A 16,272-nucleotide genomic window follows, 5' to 3' on the forward strand; every position below is an offset into this window, starting at 1 on the left:
AAAGTAATACAGAGGGAAGAGTAATTTATGTATTTTAGTCATAATTTTATTGCAGAAATGACTGATATCTCATGCATAAAAAAAAAAAACTTACTGCTCTATTCCTTTTAGACATAAAGGCCCATAATCGGCCCTATAGATGTTGAATGCATTCTGTAGTGAGAACACATTCAAACACATGTCCTACACCTCCATGAGAGGGGGGAGGGGTGAGAAGGGGGAGGGATGAGAGGGGTGAAGGGGGTGGGGTAAGATGGGGGCGGGGTGAGAGGGGGGCGGGGCCCTCAAAACAGCTTGATCTGAGGAGGTCTGTTTTAGACAGAGTAAAAAGGTGCTGTTTTAAATGATCCTTGGGGTATTTTTACCAAAAAATGTTACAGACATTTCATTAAGACCCCAAGGAACCATATCAACTGTGGTGAAATGGGCATAATATGTCCCCTTTAATTCTAATTCTGATTCCAAAGAATTTTATATTACCACTGATCTCAGGAAGGAGATTTGATCTGTGGTACTTATAAAAGCTGACATACTACTCACTTACTACTGATTTACATATTTGCTTTCTCTCCCTTCCCCGATCTTTCTCTCATGCTACTTCAACTCTTCTCTCTCGCCCGGACACAATTACCCTCACTGCACAAACAGTTATTTATAGCTGCAGGGTCACAGAGATTCAGTTTCCACTGGACCTCGACAACCACAGCAGTGTGAAGTTTATCAAGGAAGCAAATGGAGATGCAAGTCTTTTCAGAGGATCGATCAAAGTATGAAAATAAATGATTAAAAGCCCTAGATTTTCATTTGGATGTGCAACAAAATGCAAACATTCATCGATATCAGTCCACAAAGTCTGAAAGGGTTTGAAACTAAATCTAGATTCATGCTTTATTCTGTGAGAAATAGTTGAAATGTGTTAAGAAAAAATGACTCCTATTAATAATCCATAGCCTTATGCATGTTTATTAAAATATCAAGTAAAATATCATTTACTTGATATTCATCATTCTCTGATGCCCCAAGAATGTGCCACAGAAATAAAAATCTCAGTTAAAAATCTTGTTATTGATTTTATTACCTTGTTTATTGACATTGTTCAATAAAGATCATACACTTACTTTAACGCTTGTGTGATTCTTAAAAGCATAGAAACTCATTGTATTGTTTCAATCCTGTTTACATATATAATATCAGAAATTACTTGGATCACAAATTCTTCATCATTACAAATACATTTTACACCTTTTTTTTTTTACAGTTTCCTGCTGAATATTGGAGATAAACTCTGGTTTTTAATAACCTCAGAGCGTTTTTAACTGATCTCAGTTCAGCTTCACTCTGCAGCTGCAGCTGGTTGTGAAGGAGGAAACTCTCTCTTGTTCACACTCACACACCAGACTCACTTTCACCAAGCTGCTGCTTTCAGGTAGAGAAGTGTTGCTTTAAAACAGATGAAACAAACTGACGTGTAAAGTATTATCATTATATAAATGTAAAAGTTATTACACTGAAGTAATGGATGGTCTCTGTAGCACAGCACCACTTTGTCTTTTTGTTTAGAATCTGTTGCAGTGTTGTTGTTATACTCTGCCTCTGCTACACTGCTTCTACGTTCCTAAACACAAACACAACAATCCCGTCTGAACCGAGACTCACTGCTCTGACAACGCCGGCCCTCAGCTGAAGGTGATGAGGTATTCTGGGTAGGCCTGGTCGTCGTGGAAGACTACAAACATGGTGGGAGTCTGCTGGTTGTCCACCAAGCTGTCGAAGCAGTCCGTGGGGTCAGTGCCACGAGGAGGGGGGGCGTTCAGCTTCGGATTGCCGACAGTGTATCGGCCGGTGAGGACCCGGGCGACGTACAGCCGCCCCAGGCCGGATGGGTCCCGTGGGCAGAAGTTCTTGGCCGAATACTCCGCGTTGACAGCAAAGTAAACTCCTTTCCCAAACCGGGTTGCTGTGGTAGAATTACATAAGGAAAGATGGATGTCAACAGCAACAAGTCGACATTTCTGTTTCCTGCCAAGAGGCTGACAAATCGATTAGCAATTACAGTCTATGTTACTGTCGGACCTGTAATAATTAACACCAAAGAATATTTTGATGCTCATTCGTGACTTTTCCCTTATGACACAACATCACAACCCCCCCCTCACCATGTCTTCCTGCGTAGTTCCTGTCGAATCGGTCCTTTTCGATGCAGTCACATGACTCCGCGGAGGTGCCGTGATAGAGCGACCTCTCTCCCAGTTGTTGTTCATCTCTGCCGTTCTTAGAAAAGATCCGCTGCCTACACACAGAGAACGCCTGCCACAGGTAGAGGTTCTGCACGCGCTCGATCTGGGATCAGAAAACAAACAAAATCATTTCTTGTGTTCACCTGAAACCTACGAGACACGTGCGCCTGTGTTGACCTGCTCACCTTTCGAATGGTGTATTTAGCCGTTTTGAGGAAACCCTGTGCGACCACCTGATACTCGTGTGAGGTCGGGTTCAGCTCCACCTTTTTAAAGACGTCTTCATTCATCGGTTCCCAGTTTGTTGGTAACTCCAGGGCTAAAGTACAAATCACACAGTTAGTGTCTCTGCATGGTACTCACCGGTTGTGGATTAATCAGGATTCTTTCAGCTAACACCCGACTGATTTCTTGAGGCTAGTGCCGACATTAGGGAATAAAACTATGATCGGCCGATGTAGACATGAAGACATGACTCTAAAAATGTTTTTTCTTTTACACCATTAATCATGTGAATTACAAGTTGCACTGTTTTTCACATTACAACCAATCACATTACGATTTTAAATCTGAAATCTAACAAATGTGACGTACTTGTCCCGGTCTCGCTCCTTTTCACTTTGAACCTCTGCCCGGTTTGCTGGTTCACGGCCTCCAGTGCCGACAGGTTCACCCTCAGCGCTGTGGCGTCTCGTGCCGTCACTTCTGCCGACGCTCGCTTGTTGAGGAAAGCGTCCTCCAGCAGAAAGTTTTCATGCAGGCTCAGCTCCTGCCACTCTTCCTCTGCGTCCTGAATCAACCACTGCACATGATAAGCCGTCATTGCCTCCTTCTCGTCCTGGCGGTCTTTGGACAGCGCCTCCTGTATCGCTCTGTTTATCAGCTCCGTGGTGCTCAGCACATCCTCCTTCAGGCCTCGCAGCACGTACATCTCCTCTGCCGCCGCTGACCGATCTCTGGCCCCAGCTCTCGTTGGGACTCCTGATCTCGAGCTCTCTGAACTTTGACGTCTCCTCGATTCCAGACTTATTCCGAAGCCTCTGACCTTCGTTAGCACGGCCTCCAGCTCCATGTCATCGAGCGAGGCAAAGTCCTGCATCTTGACCTCTCTCTCTATCAGCTGCTTGTGCAGGTGGCCCTCCAGATCTGTCTTGATGGCGTCCATGATGTCTGGACCGCAGCAGATCACACTGAGCACGGCCGGCTGAGGCTGGGACGAGATGGGTTTCCCTTGTTGTGCTGAAGATGAGGAAGCTCTTGAACTTTTCTCCAGTATCTTCTTGAAAATCTGTTTAGCTTTTTCTAAATGAAATAAACACAAAAGAGAGAAACTCATCACATAGTATCAGCATCAATATTCAACTTCATGGGAATTATTGTTGAGAATATTAATAATCAATTAAGTTTCCATGAGCCAAAGTTTCTCCATCCACAAACATGTCTTATGTTCTTATTTAAAACATGAGAACTTATGATAAAGAAGAACAAATTGTGTTATTTTCCGGCAGTGTAAATGTAAACAAACCTTTCAGGCTGGGGCGGGAAGGAGCCGGTTTTCCAAAGCGACTCGCCAGCTCTGATCTGCAAAGCAAGAGACTTTATTACAATCTAGAACACGTGGCCTTCTGATTCTGGCTGCTGCTCGCAGACGAGTCCTTTCTGACCTGAACACCTGGAAGACCGGCTGCTGCAGGACCACGATGCGGATGAGGGACAGTGAAGTCAGTTTCAAGTCCCTAACAGCTGACGCCATGCCGTCCAGCATGGCTTTACAGGCTCGGCCCGAGTCCAGACCAGCCACGCCTGATGTGGCGTGAACACAACGGTTGACATTTAATGATGACACTTACATTGCAGCAGTGACAGGTGGGGACCTTTGTTTTGGTCATCGAGCTGATTCTCTACCTTCGAATGCATCGTTTCTAATTGGACAGGTCTTTTCAGTGTATTTTCTTATTTATCATTTTACATTTACAGGAAAAATCAGCCTGCAGCTGTATGCCTCCTTCAAGCAAGTGTGATTTCAGTCTCATCAAATGAGTTGATTCAACAGATAGCTGAATATCTTGCCTCCGGCCACTGGCTGTTTTTACCTTATTTTAACTTCACTAATCTTGTATGTTGAGTGATTTACAAAGTGTTTTTCTTTAAATCTAACGTGTGCAGACAGACACTCATGCACCCACATGTGTGTTGTACAAACCAGTGTTGATGGCTGGGAAGGACACTGAGCTGTAGCCTTTGCTCTCACACTGCTTCAGGATCTTCTTGCAGTTCTTCTGAATCCACTGAGGGTCACTCCTGAAACTAGCATGGATGATTTCTCTGCAACCAAGCATTCCGGGTCCGGTGGTGCACATGTGGTCGGCAGGAATGCCCACTGGGAAAAACAACAAATGCAACATCAGGTCACAGGAGCTACAATTGGTCTTACTCATTTATTTGAGTGTGCAAACTGAGAATGAACATATACATGTCATGTAAGTACAGAACCTATTCCATATCTATGAAATGATTTTTTAGAATTGTCTTTAATAAATGATTTTATATTTTTGATTCATAACGATATACATCAATCTAGTAATATATGGACAGTGTGTGGTTCTCTTGATATAAATGCTGTCATTTTCTTATTTTATTTTCTACCCTCTTTTCTTTGGAAAGCTTGAAAAGTTCTACATAAATTAAATGGTTTATTTGAACAGAACAGTGGCTGGGATTGAAAGCTTAAATGATTTGTACCTGTAGCTTCTAATCTGAAATGATACTTACTTAAACACTTGTTTACAATAATAGTAAGTCCCTCCCTCAGGCTTACCTTGTGCTAACTGTGCTTGAACCTGCTGCCCTGCTGCAGACAGAATCGCTCTGGAGACACCTGTGAAGAGCGTGAATACAGTTAGAATCAATCACATGACACAGGTGTACAGATATATATATATATATATATATATATATATATACTGTATATATATGTATATATACATATCGCAATCAAAACAGTTGGTTTGTACCCGAATGAGTTTTGAAGTCTGTTGTGTTGACGATGACATCAGTGCCCCCTGTCACGATGTCGCCCAGGACCATCTGAAGCTTGACTCCACCCACCATGGCTGTGACCTCATCATTAGTCCCAGAGACTTTTCGGTAAAAGGAAGCTAAAGAAAAAAACACGATTAGGGTTTCACATTTTTAATAAATTTAGAAGTAATAACAATTTATCATGAATCAAATGTCCGAGAAATGTTTTGAAGAAAACTAATTCAAACTCTAATCAGTTCATCTGAGCACAAGTGAATGTTTCCATCAGATTTGAAAGCACTTCCTGGATGTTCACATAAAGTTAACCACAGACTTGCTCAACCTGAAAAGAAGCTGTTCACACAAACCTTGATCTGGATTAGAACCATTTCTGAATCCTCTGACGTGCACAGTTTCCTGAGCCGATTGGAACGCCTGAAGAGACGAGTCAAAGGTCACGTTCCAGGAGACAGTGAATAAATGACAATAGCACTGTGCATTGACAGCATCAGCCTTCTCCTCCATCACACAGACCATGAACCTGCATGCAGTGAATTTCCTTTACCTTGCTTGATTCTTTGTCCCCGGGGTGAATGACAACACGGACCAGGAAAGCTGATCTGCTGGCTCGGCTCTGTTGAAAAACAAGGACCTCCTCCAGAAGAGTCCTGGATGCCACGGAGTGAGGAAAGCGCAGGAGAACACCGGTCCCGAGGACGGGGAGGGCCACTGAGTGAAAACCTTTATCCTCACAGGAGGCCAGAACTTTTCTGATGCCTTGTCTCAGAACCTGGAAGATTCAAGCACGGTCCAGATTAGTTTAAGGATAATCTGTGATTCAAAACATGTGCACGTGGCTACAGAAGAAGAAGAAGAAAGTGACCTGGACTGCAGTTCCATTTTGGTTATTATCCCAGGGGAGAAGGTGAAGGAAGATCACGTCTTTACACCCCGGTGCAGACAATCCCTCCAGCAGGACGATGGCACCAGGTATCGTTGCTCCTCCTGCATTTTGAGAAAACTTTGTAACCAGCTGAGGTCCGACCACATTGAGCAAGATGTTCCCAATGCGGGTAGAGAGAGGATCGTGTCCAACCATAGGAGACACCAAGACATCCACCTGTGAAACATCATCAAGTTTTATTTCAGTTAACATCTAAATAATCTTCACCATAATCCTGAGAAGTACTTGATGCATCAACATCGGAGCAACGTGTCTCACCTGCTGGGTCTCGATGGTTCCCTGAACAACCTCCACATGGACATTGTCTCCAGGAGCTCCAGCAGTGGCTCCTCTTGTCCTGTCTCCTCCTGCAGCGTCTGTCTGGAAGCTCACATCACGAGGTGGACTGTTTCCGGTACTTCTCCCTGGGAAGAGCCTGTCACATGCTTCCTGCAAGGCCCTCACCACCTCGGCTCTGTTATCTATGAGGATGACTGTTCTCAGACTTCGTCCTCCCTGAGTGCAGAACTCTCTCACAGCCGTCACGATGGCCTCAGAGCACACGTTCACAGGAACCCCAAACACACCCGAGCTGATACAGGGCATGGCTACGGACCTGAGCTCCATCCTCTCTGCCATATTCAGAGCAGACTGGACAGTTTTTTCCAGCAAGGACCTTTCTCTGCCACCAACTTTTCCAAATACAGGTCCAACAGCATGCAGCAGCTTCTTGCACGGCAAGTTCCCCCCTGTGGTCACCACCACGTCACCTGTATGAACTTTCCAGATCTGCTTTGCTAAGGTCTTACTCTCCCTTTGTACTTCAGGACCACCTGCTGAACTCAGTGCAGCAGCAACACCACCGGAGTGCTCCAGATCTGCATTGGCAGCGTTAACCAGGGCATCAGCAACTACTTTAGTGATGTCACCCTGACACACCACAACCTGGAGGCCATCACACATGTTGTAGCTTGCAACTATTGTCCCTCCATCGCTCAACCCTGCACCAGATTCCAAGTTCAGTGTCATGTGAGGTTGGACCTGAAGCTTTATGAGACACTTCTGAGAAAGAGCAACACGTGAAATGTTCTCTCTTCCAGAGGGACTTTCAAAATACCTCAGAGCGCCTGGCAGGTTGAAGGAGACTATGCGCTGAACAAGGGAGCTGAGAAATGGACCAAGCCTGTTCCTTACCTCGGTCACTTTGCTGGATGGACCTTCAAGCGCCACCATGGGCACAGAGGCCGAAGTTAAAGGATGGAGGGTGACCCCCGAAAGGTCAAACGAATGCAGCTGTAGCAGTTCTGGTAACAGTTGCACTAACTCTGGAAAACGAAGACTCACTTTGCCTTCTATGCTCGACTGGTCCAAAATATACTGATTGACAGTTTCATTCAACTCCTCAACTTCTTTGGTGTGACCTAGTAGGCACACTGTGCTGTCTGCATAAAACACTGCCTGAGCCCTTAGCTGCCCCTGGTTCATCTCAGATGTTTTGGACTTGAGCTTTTCCCGAAGTTCAGTTGGAACAGCTGAGCTATTAGGAAGGTCAATCTTGAGTTCCTTGAACTTTTCTTGCATTTTATTGGCTTGGTCGTCCAGTTTATCAGGTGAGAGGGAGAGGAAACAAAGCTCTGTGTCTCGTAGCTCTATTTCCACCTCGTCACCAACCCCTAGGAAGTCCTGCAGCGCCCCTGGAGCTCCATAAGCCTTCCGTACGAAGGCCAGAAGATGGGTGCTCATGTTAGAAACTCTCCTTTCTACCACCAGGTTCTCTTTACCAGAGATCCACTCTCCAGCCTCAACAACATCCTTCAAAGAACCTTCTAGAGCTACCTGACCTGCATCTCTCCGTGTGACCTGAACTCCTGGAAAACGTTTTCCCAAGCCCTCCTCCATCTCTCTCCAGAGGAGGCGGAGTTTAGCCTCACCCAGTCGACGGATGCTGGTTTGCTTCTCACCAGATCGACCTTGAACCGTCACTTCCTCAACATCCATCAATCTGGCGTTAACCTGTGAATGCTTTCCAACCACAACCACCATCCCGATATCAGGGTACTCCCTCACATCATCTGCAGCCTGACGAGACCGAAGCAGAGCTTTGACTTTGAGAGGGTCAAACTCAAAGTGGCAGAGGTAGCCCTGTAAGAGTTTGTCTAACTGAGCCTTCAAACTTCTACTTTCAGCTCCAGCACCAGGTTGAGCTGATCTCCTGACTGTTAGCCTGCCCTCTTCTGGGAACAGCTGAGCAGTGCAGTCCATAGAGGCAAGTTCCGTCTCCAGCTCGTTCCACGCCTGTGGACATTCCTTCAGATAACGAAGGAGGTAGGTATCAGGCTGTAGATCACACTCTTCACCACTTGGTGGCAGGCTGGAGGCAGGAACAGGCTGTTTCTGCTTTAGGGAAAAGTGCACAGTGGGTTGTCAGTTCATAAGGAACATTTATCCCAAACTAATAAAGTCTAAAAGAAAACTCCTGCAATAATCAATTATGATCCTGTTGATCTTCACTGCATCACGTTGACCCCATTGGAAGGTTTTCAACTCTCACCTGTGATGACGTCGGGCCATGATCCGAGGCAGCGATGGGAGAAGAGCCCGGAGGTTCGATTCTGTCCCGGACAGTCAGCACCAGAGAGCCACCTGCGAACTCCAACACATGTTCACATGTCTGCAGGACTCTTTGCTGAGCTGAGACAAAAAAAAGGGAACACTACTTATTAGGGACAACATGTAAATGTCAAATCCGTACATGACAAACCAGTAAACACTGGTGTTCCCTTAGTCCAGGCTCACAGGTGGAGGTGGTTGTGTGTTTTCTGTTGCTGATGCAAAGCTTTGGAACAGTTTCCCAGACTTTGGTTGTTTAACATGTGCCTTATATATACACTTGACTGTAACTGTGTATAACTTAGTGCTAAAAATGTATTTTTAATGGAACTTGAAGAAACAGTTACAGATACAGAGACTCAAGAGGTTCAGGGGCCCACTGGGAACCATTACAGTACAGTGAGCTGCAGTGAGGATCAGCATATCTGTGCAGAGGAGCGTCCTTTATGTTAGTATGGCTGTTCAGCAAGAGATACACTAGAGGGCGCCGCTGAGTGGAGAGTTGCTGACAACAACAAACATGGTGACAGGACACATACACATATTTCCAGTTCAGCCTGAATGAGGCCCAATGTTGATCTGTGCTAACAGGAAGCTGTGTGAAGTGAATACTAAATCACATTAAAGTTCAAAATGACAACCAAGACAACGAAGAGACAACAAAATACTCACAATGAGACACTAAACTGCCACAAAGGAAAGAAGAGGGACACAGAGAGGACTTGAGGAGAAAACAAGACATGAGACAAAGCCTGAAAAGAGACGGAGCAGCTGCAGGTCCAACACGGAGTAATAATCATATTCATAACCTTATTGGGTAGCACTTATTCAAACAAGCTAACACAACACTTGTTCCTGTTAATTTCCTGATTGCTTTAACTCAGGCGTTGTTGTTTTCATGTCATCAGAAGATCCTGACCTTTGACTTTGCAACAACCAGACAAAGAGCTGCTTCCTATGGGGGGGGGGGGGGCATATTACAAACTAACCTATGCATCATGCTCTGAGCATTAAAGTGTGACAATACTGTAGGAGAAGTTGTCTTGTTCCTCGTTAGTAGAGTGGGACTGTAAAAATTGAAACTCAACAGTTCTGTAAAAGGAGTCAAAGCAGAAAGTCCCTGAGCAGCAGAACCCTGAGTTGGACTTTAGGCCCCAGCCACACCCGGTCCACCCTCTTCCGTGTTGTGACTGTGACGTACTGTTCTGTCGCTTTAGAGCAGGAGAACGGATCGTAAATGGATTGTTATGAATTAGGATTCACAACACAACATTTCTGCATCAGTAACTTATGTCCAGATTCCAACTTGTACCGTTTGAGCAGCAGCTTGAACTCAATGTGAAAGTGAAAGTAAAGTGGACATGTTCAATTTGACAGTTTCTGCACAGAAACTCATGTGGGGGGGGGGGTTCAGAACCGCAGTCAAGTTGTTCTGATGTGTGAGCCAAAGAGTTTATTGATTAGAAAATGAGTTAGAGATAAAGAAATGGACGACAGAGGGATTCTGGTGCAGGTTCACTTTCACTTTCACCGACACGCTCCGGTCCAACAAACTGAGACCCGGTCCAGGTCTCAGTCTGTTGGGTTAGGGTTAGGGTTAAGGGTTAGGATTAAAGGTCTGGCTCTTGACTCACCTTCTCGCTCACGGAACCGCACGCAGTGCACGTTGTCTCCGAGGTGCGTGACCGAGCCGCACTCTCCTCCACCGGACCTGCGGCGGATCTGGAAATAGGTTCGAATCCGCCGAAGCTGCTCCGCGTCCGCACCGGAGGGAACCGAGAAGAACACCGGGAACTGCTCAGGGACCTCCATCGAGGAACACGCGCTGGGGGGGGTTTGCGAGAGAGAAGGTGCGCTGCTGCCTCGTACTGCAGATAAGTGAGCCGTGATCTGGGCAGCCAGCCGCCTCTTGTGTTGTTGTTGCGCGTCTATTAGCGCCTCATACGGTAAAGCCGTATAGATAGTGTGAGCGCCTAAAAAGAACGAAAAGACAACTATATTTTAGTTAAAGTCTCTCATTTGATTTTTGGTTTATCTTCATGAAGTATCTGTTCATGTAAATTATGTATTTTTACTGCAAATGGAAGGGCAAGTCTTTAAAAAGGGACCAATGCATTCCTAAAGAAACCATATTTGGATGCTGATTAAAAAAATGCCTTAAGAGGTTATAAGCTACTTCGAGTGGATTCCGGTTCATGCTGTCTCTGAATATGCTGAGATACATTTTTGTGTATTTTTACTGTAGAATAACTGAGAAAATTTTAGTGCAAACCTGCAAAAGTGGCCCAATATACATATTTGGATGAATTTTAAAGATATTGCTTAATAGGTTTTGAGTATTTCCAGTGGATTCCTGTTCATAGAGCCTCTGACTATGCAATGTCCACATTAAAATTTAGATGGAACCTCCTGTTTTCACAGATTCATTCCACTTCAACATGATAGTAGAACATCTCTGAGTGTCAGAGACATTATATCAGTAAAGACTGAACTCAATTTTAAAAATTACTCCCCTTTAAACAGAAAAGGGATTTTGTTTTATTTTTTAAACAATTAATTAATTGTTACTGTATATCATTTTGGTGTCTTACCTTCCTCCATGTTGTTCGATGTACTCTCACAAAAGCATTTCCAAATACACGTACAAGGATATGAGGTGGAGTGTGTCAACTTTTCATTTGTCAACTTTGATTGCACTAGTTGAACCTGTTAAAAGCCCACATTAATAGTCTGCATGAGAAGATACAGAGAAAGGGAGTGGAATCATAAAATCCAAAAGACACAACGTAATGGCTGTGAAAAAAATGAACATTTGATATCGATTGGTTCACTATAAGCCTCTGCTTTTACAATGCAAATCTATTTGCCACTGGGTCTGTGGCATCCCTCTGTGTCTCATCAACGCACAAGGCAAACCTCTGCACTGTCCAAACAATTCCAACAGTACTTATTCCCCCAGGTCATTTAACTGTGGAACAATCCCACTTAAATGTAAGAGAATTCTCTGAAAATAATATTTTACATTTCCAAATTGTCACGCACAGATTCAGTGTGAAAAGTGTGGGAGATGGTTCCACGAACAGTGCTTGGGTATGGACACCAAGGACTAGAAGGGCCAACAGAAACCATATTTACATTTTTTTATATTTGTGTGATTTAATATTTAAAATTCACTAGATCCAGATTTAGATTAAAGAATAACCCACGACGCACTCGGCACATTTTCACGAGCTCTTTATTGACGTTCAACAAACCAAGTGAAATCAGAAACAGGTTTGTTTTCTACTTTAATAAAGATTAAGAATCTGTGTAAGAAAACTCTCAAGCTGAGTCAAAGGTTTCACGATAATCAACATATGAATATTAATATCAGAGTAGATAAAATACGGTCTCACACATTTTATAACCATCACCAGATGTTAACGAAAAGATTAAATATTTTTTAAATACCTAGAAGCAAACAAATGTAAATAAATGTAATTTCTACGTTTGTCATGCTGCTGTTCAATAAACCCAGAGAGCAGAATGTGCAGTATCGTATCATACAGTATTGTAGTATACTGTATGATATTGTAGTATTGCAGTATCGTATCATACAGTATTGTAGTATACTGTATGATATTGTAGTATTGCAGTATTGTATCATACAGTATTGTAGTATACCGTATGATATTGTAGTATTGAAGTATTGTATCATACAGTATTGTAGTATACTGTATGATATTGTAGTACTGCAGTATTATATCATAGAGTTTTGTAGCAAAGAAAAAAAATGCCCCAGATTTATGAAAAGTGTCCCCACTGCGGTCAGGTGGGTTGAACACTTTCTATTCAACACAAATGAAGTTGAACGTCTCATTATCCATCTTTTTGACCCACTTATAGTCTGTGGTATTCATGGCTGCTGCAGAGTAACAGTCAGGACTTTGTGTTGAATTCCAGTTTTCATAGTTGAGTACTTCACCATTGACCCAGAACCAGATGTCCAGGGTGCAGGTGTAGCGCAGCCCCAGCCAGATGAAATCAGTCTCGGCATTCTCGACTTCCTTTTGGACCGATTCCTGCTGCTTCTGGTTGGTGATGGAGACCAGGTCATGGTGCTTCTCTCTGCAGTAATCCAAGGCCTCCTCCCAGGTCTTATTTTGGCTGATCAGTTGCATTTTATCTGTTATGAACAAACAGGGATTTGCTCATCATGGCCTCCGATAAAAATCATGAATCAAAAAGCATCATAATAATATTAAGAAGTTCAATACTGAAGTAGCTGCTTGGACTATTTGAGCCTAAACCAGAATGTCTGACAGTCTACTTTGAAACTAATTACTAATTTAATAGTTTTAAACCGTTTCTAGACAAGTAATGAACTCAGGATCATCTTTTATCCAGAAAGAGGCCGAACAATCCTACGCATCATCGTTTAATTCTCATGGTGGAAATATAGAAGATAAAAGTTGTCTGGAAACCTGAAAGATTGATTTGTCAGAAAAGGAATCAAAAAAACAAAATCCATATCCAGCACTTACCTTTAGAAGCAACACACATGACGAAAAACACCTGACCTACAAATAGAAGAAAACATTATTCAGTATTGATGCTGATAAAAAGATCAAATCTTCATCACGAGTATCAGAGGCAACATCTCACTTCCTCCATTCATTGAATTCTACTGAGGTCGGAGAGCGGTCATGGAACAACGGCTCCGTGTGGTCCCACCACAGACTGTAAATCAAGATGGACGAGGTCCAGAATTCAAACTAATGACCATGCTGCAGTCTTGCGCAGTTGGAGGCGGAGTCTGTGCAGTAGCAACCAGGGGATGAGGTCAAGTTGACGGAGACGCTCGTCCAATCACAAGTCAGTCTCAAATACAAATGGGGAAGTTTAATCCCATTTTCATAGAATTAAATAATTAAATCTAAGTTACAGGAAAAACTTTTAACCACAGTGTGTTTGGAAAAAACATCTTTAGAAGAGTCAGGGAGACCTATACTGCAGCCCGCCACCAGGGGGCTTCGGCTTCAGTTTTGCGGAGCAGTCATGGCGTCCATCTTTCTTTACAGTCCGGGGGTCAAACTAATACAGATGAAGTTGTGTTGTGGATTTGTCGAGCTGTGTAGATAACGCACTCACCCATCAGAATGAGCAGAAACAGACTCCACTGCATCTTCACTGCGTTGGACGACCGATTGTTTCAGTCTGAAGAAACACAAAATGGAGATAATTCTACAAACTCAGAAACAGTTTGTAACTTGAACAGTTCATTTCACCGTTAACAATTTTTCATTTCAGTAAAATACAAATTAAAAACTATGTTCAAAACAACAACCTGAAATATGTGCTCCTATCTGGAAGATTGCAATGTTGTGCGTTCGATGTCTGTCAATCACAAGTGAAACACAAAATAAAACAAACACAGGGTTAGCTGAAAGATTTCCAACAGGACGTCTACACAGTGTCGTCTCAAACGTGAACACAACAGAACAAAGTGTGTTTGTTTGTGGAGCAGATAATAATCACACAACACTTTGTGATATTTGTATTATAATCTTCAACCACTGTAAAAGGTGCAATTAGACTTTATGAAGTCAAGTCTAAACGTGTGTGTGTTCTTACATTGTTCATCTAATTGCTGTTACACTAACACACGTGTTATCTGCTATAAATACTTGTCTTGTATATGTGGATTAAAGAGTTTTACTTACTGGTGGTTTCTTCTCTCGGTGCTGACGGCTGGTCTCAGTGAAGCAGCTCTAAACTCACTCTCACCTCTCGTATGATCCTCAGAGCCTCATTGGAGAAGCAGATATAACAGAAGTGATTTACATGTTGTGACAACAAACACAAGGGGGGGGGGGAGCCGCTGACGCCGTTACACACTATCTCACATTTTAAAACGTGCATTAAAGCATTTATATATCACCTTTGATCCTTTTTCTGTTTAAACAGCCTAATACAAAACTTGTCCATTTTCTATTTCACACTCTGACTTTTAAATCTTCCCTTTGTGTTCTTATATTAGAACAAACGTTGTTACTGAACAGGAACATTTGTTGTGAGAGAAAATGTCAAAACCAACACGTCAACACAAAAGTAAAATGGTCTGAATGAAGGTGAAGAGTCACCGGAGATCTAGAGGAAGGACGATGACCTGCTGACCTCTGAGTCCACTGCAAAATCCCAGCAGTAAATATAAAAACATATTTAATATTTACCACATACTCATACGTGTTGTTTTATAAGTTTGTCTTTTTTCAACAGTCAAGTTTTCATTTAGATAAAGTCAGATTTTGTAATTTATTACATATTTATACATATTATATACATGTTTGATTTCGTCTAAATGTTTTATTGCATCTGTAAAACAAATAATGTTCTAGAAATCAGCTGATTAATAAAGTTACACAATTCCTTTCCTTCCTCAGCAGCTTCACTCTGATGACTTGTGTATTGTAGTCACATATATATCATCATTTGAATATTAAAATATGGAGGAGAAGGACCTTAGTGAGAAAAGTTCCCAGTGACAATGAGGACATCATTTCCATGGAGTAACACAAAGGCATAAACAAATGTGGAAAACTGTTTCCTGTTCAGCAGCCGACAAGCAGAGACATTTTATTTAATAAACATATACACATAAAATTACATTTGTACATTTGTCAACATTGCAGTTTGTCAGAAAGAGGACGATCAGAAATACTTTGACTTATGAGAGAAAATAAAAAGATTTGAATCAATGTCATTCAAGGGTCTAATTTCTAAAGTTTATTTATGTTTGATTTTTAATAATTTAATATTTGTTTTTTGCTTAATTTTCTTCAATCTTCATTCCATAACCTGGTGACTAACCCAACACAAGCTTGAGATACAGAATCTTCAATACATGTGTAATAAACAACACAATTCAACTTTATGGCCTGTGGAGAAAAAGGGACTGATGAATTTTAGATCTTGTCACAAACATCGAACAAGAAATGATTTCTGTTCCGTGAACCTGGATGAAACAAACACATTTATATCTTCTTTAAGGACAGCATTTTAAAAACAACATCATTTGTTGCCTGCGAACACAAATGATGTGCGTCTGTATTTGCATGTAGCAACGGGAAGTGAGATCTGATCACAGCAGATGGATTTTAATACGAGGTGTGAACTCAGAGCTGCCAACTTGTGATCGGATCCCTCAGCACGGAATGTGAAACACCCTGAGACACCTCCTGCCTGAGAGTGAGTCTGATGTGTGAGTGTGAACAAGGGACAGTTTCCCTCATAGGTTCCATCTCCTGAGAGAACAACTGACCGAGAGTCACAGACACAACCAGCTGCAGCTGAAGAGTGAAGCTGAACTGAGATCAGTTATTAACAACCAGGAAACTCAGCAGGAGACTGTGAAACATGAAGAGTTCTGAACAGTTTGAAGGATTTGTTACATAAGCAGCTCTGCAGGGAGGACAAATAGGA

At 42.7% G+C, this 16,272-nt stretch overlaps 2 protein-coding genes across 4 annotated transcripts; both read right to left on the reverse strand.

The window, feature by feature from the left end:
* Positions 1–1,057: 1,057 nt before the first annotated feature.
* On the reverse strand, positions 1,058–10,680 carry LOC133949564 (protein mono-ADP-ribosyltransferase PARP14-like). Of its 2 annotated transcripts, none has more exons than XM_062383476.1 (15): positions 10,446–10,680; positions 8,753–8,892; positions 6,481–8,595; positions 6,142–6,378; positions 5,824–6,048; positions 5,627–5,693; positions 5,252–5,395; positions 5,056–5,115; positions 4,441–4,617; positions 3,902–4,040; positions 3,763–3,818; positions 2,832–3,539; positions 2,423–2,556; positions 2,157–2,340; positions 1,058–1,957 (listed from the first exon to the last, which is right to left on the reverse strand). In XM_062383476.1, exons 1-15 carry the CDS (start codon positions 10,621–10,623, stop codon positions 1,677–1,679), a joined length of 4,845 nt encoding a protein of 1,614 aa, XP_062239460.1. In that variant the 5' UTR covers positions 10,624–10,680; the 3' UTR covers positions 1,058–1,676. The 2 variants fall into 2 exon arrangements, with proteins under 2 accessions (XP_062239460.1, XP_062239459.1); XM_062383475.1 differs by having other exon boundaries at positions 6,481–8,598.
* A 1,373-nt stretch (positions 10,681–12,053) lies between these two features.
* LOC133949576 (snaclec 7-like) lies at positions 12,054–14,577 on the reverse strand. 2 transcript variants are annotated; one of them, XM_062383492.1, is made up of 5 exons: positions 14,514–14,577; positions 14,138–14,187; positions 13,942–14,007; positions 13,335–13,370; positions 12,054–12,976 (listed from the first exon to the last, which is right to left on the reverse strand). In XM_062383492.1, exons 3-5 carry the CDS (start codon positions 13,973–13,975, stop codon positions 12,639–12,641), a joined length of 408 nt encoding a protein of 135 aa, XP_062239476.1. In that variant the 5' UTR covers positions 13,976–14,007; positions 14,138–14,187; positions 14,514–14,577; the 3' UTR covers positions 12,054–12,638. The 2 variants fall into 2 exon arrangements, with proteins under 2 accessions (XP_062239476.1, XP_062239478.1); XM_062383494.1 differs by lacking the exon at positions 14,138–14,187 and having other exon boundaries at positions 14,514–14,554.
* Between the last annotated feature and the right edge of the window lie 1,695 nt (positions 14,578–16,272).

Source organism: Platichthys flesus, chromosome 24, assembly GCF_949316205.1.
Source record: "Platichthys flesus chromosome 24, fPlaFle2.1, whole genome shotgun sequence".
In the NCBI taxonomy this organism is placed as follows: Eukaryota; Metazoa; Chordata; class Actinopteri; order Pleuronectiformes; family Pleuronectidae; genus Platichthys; species Platichthys flesus.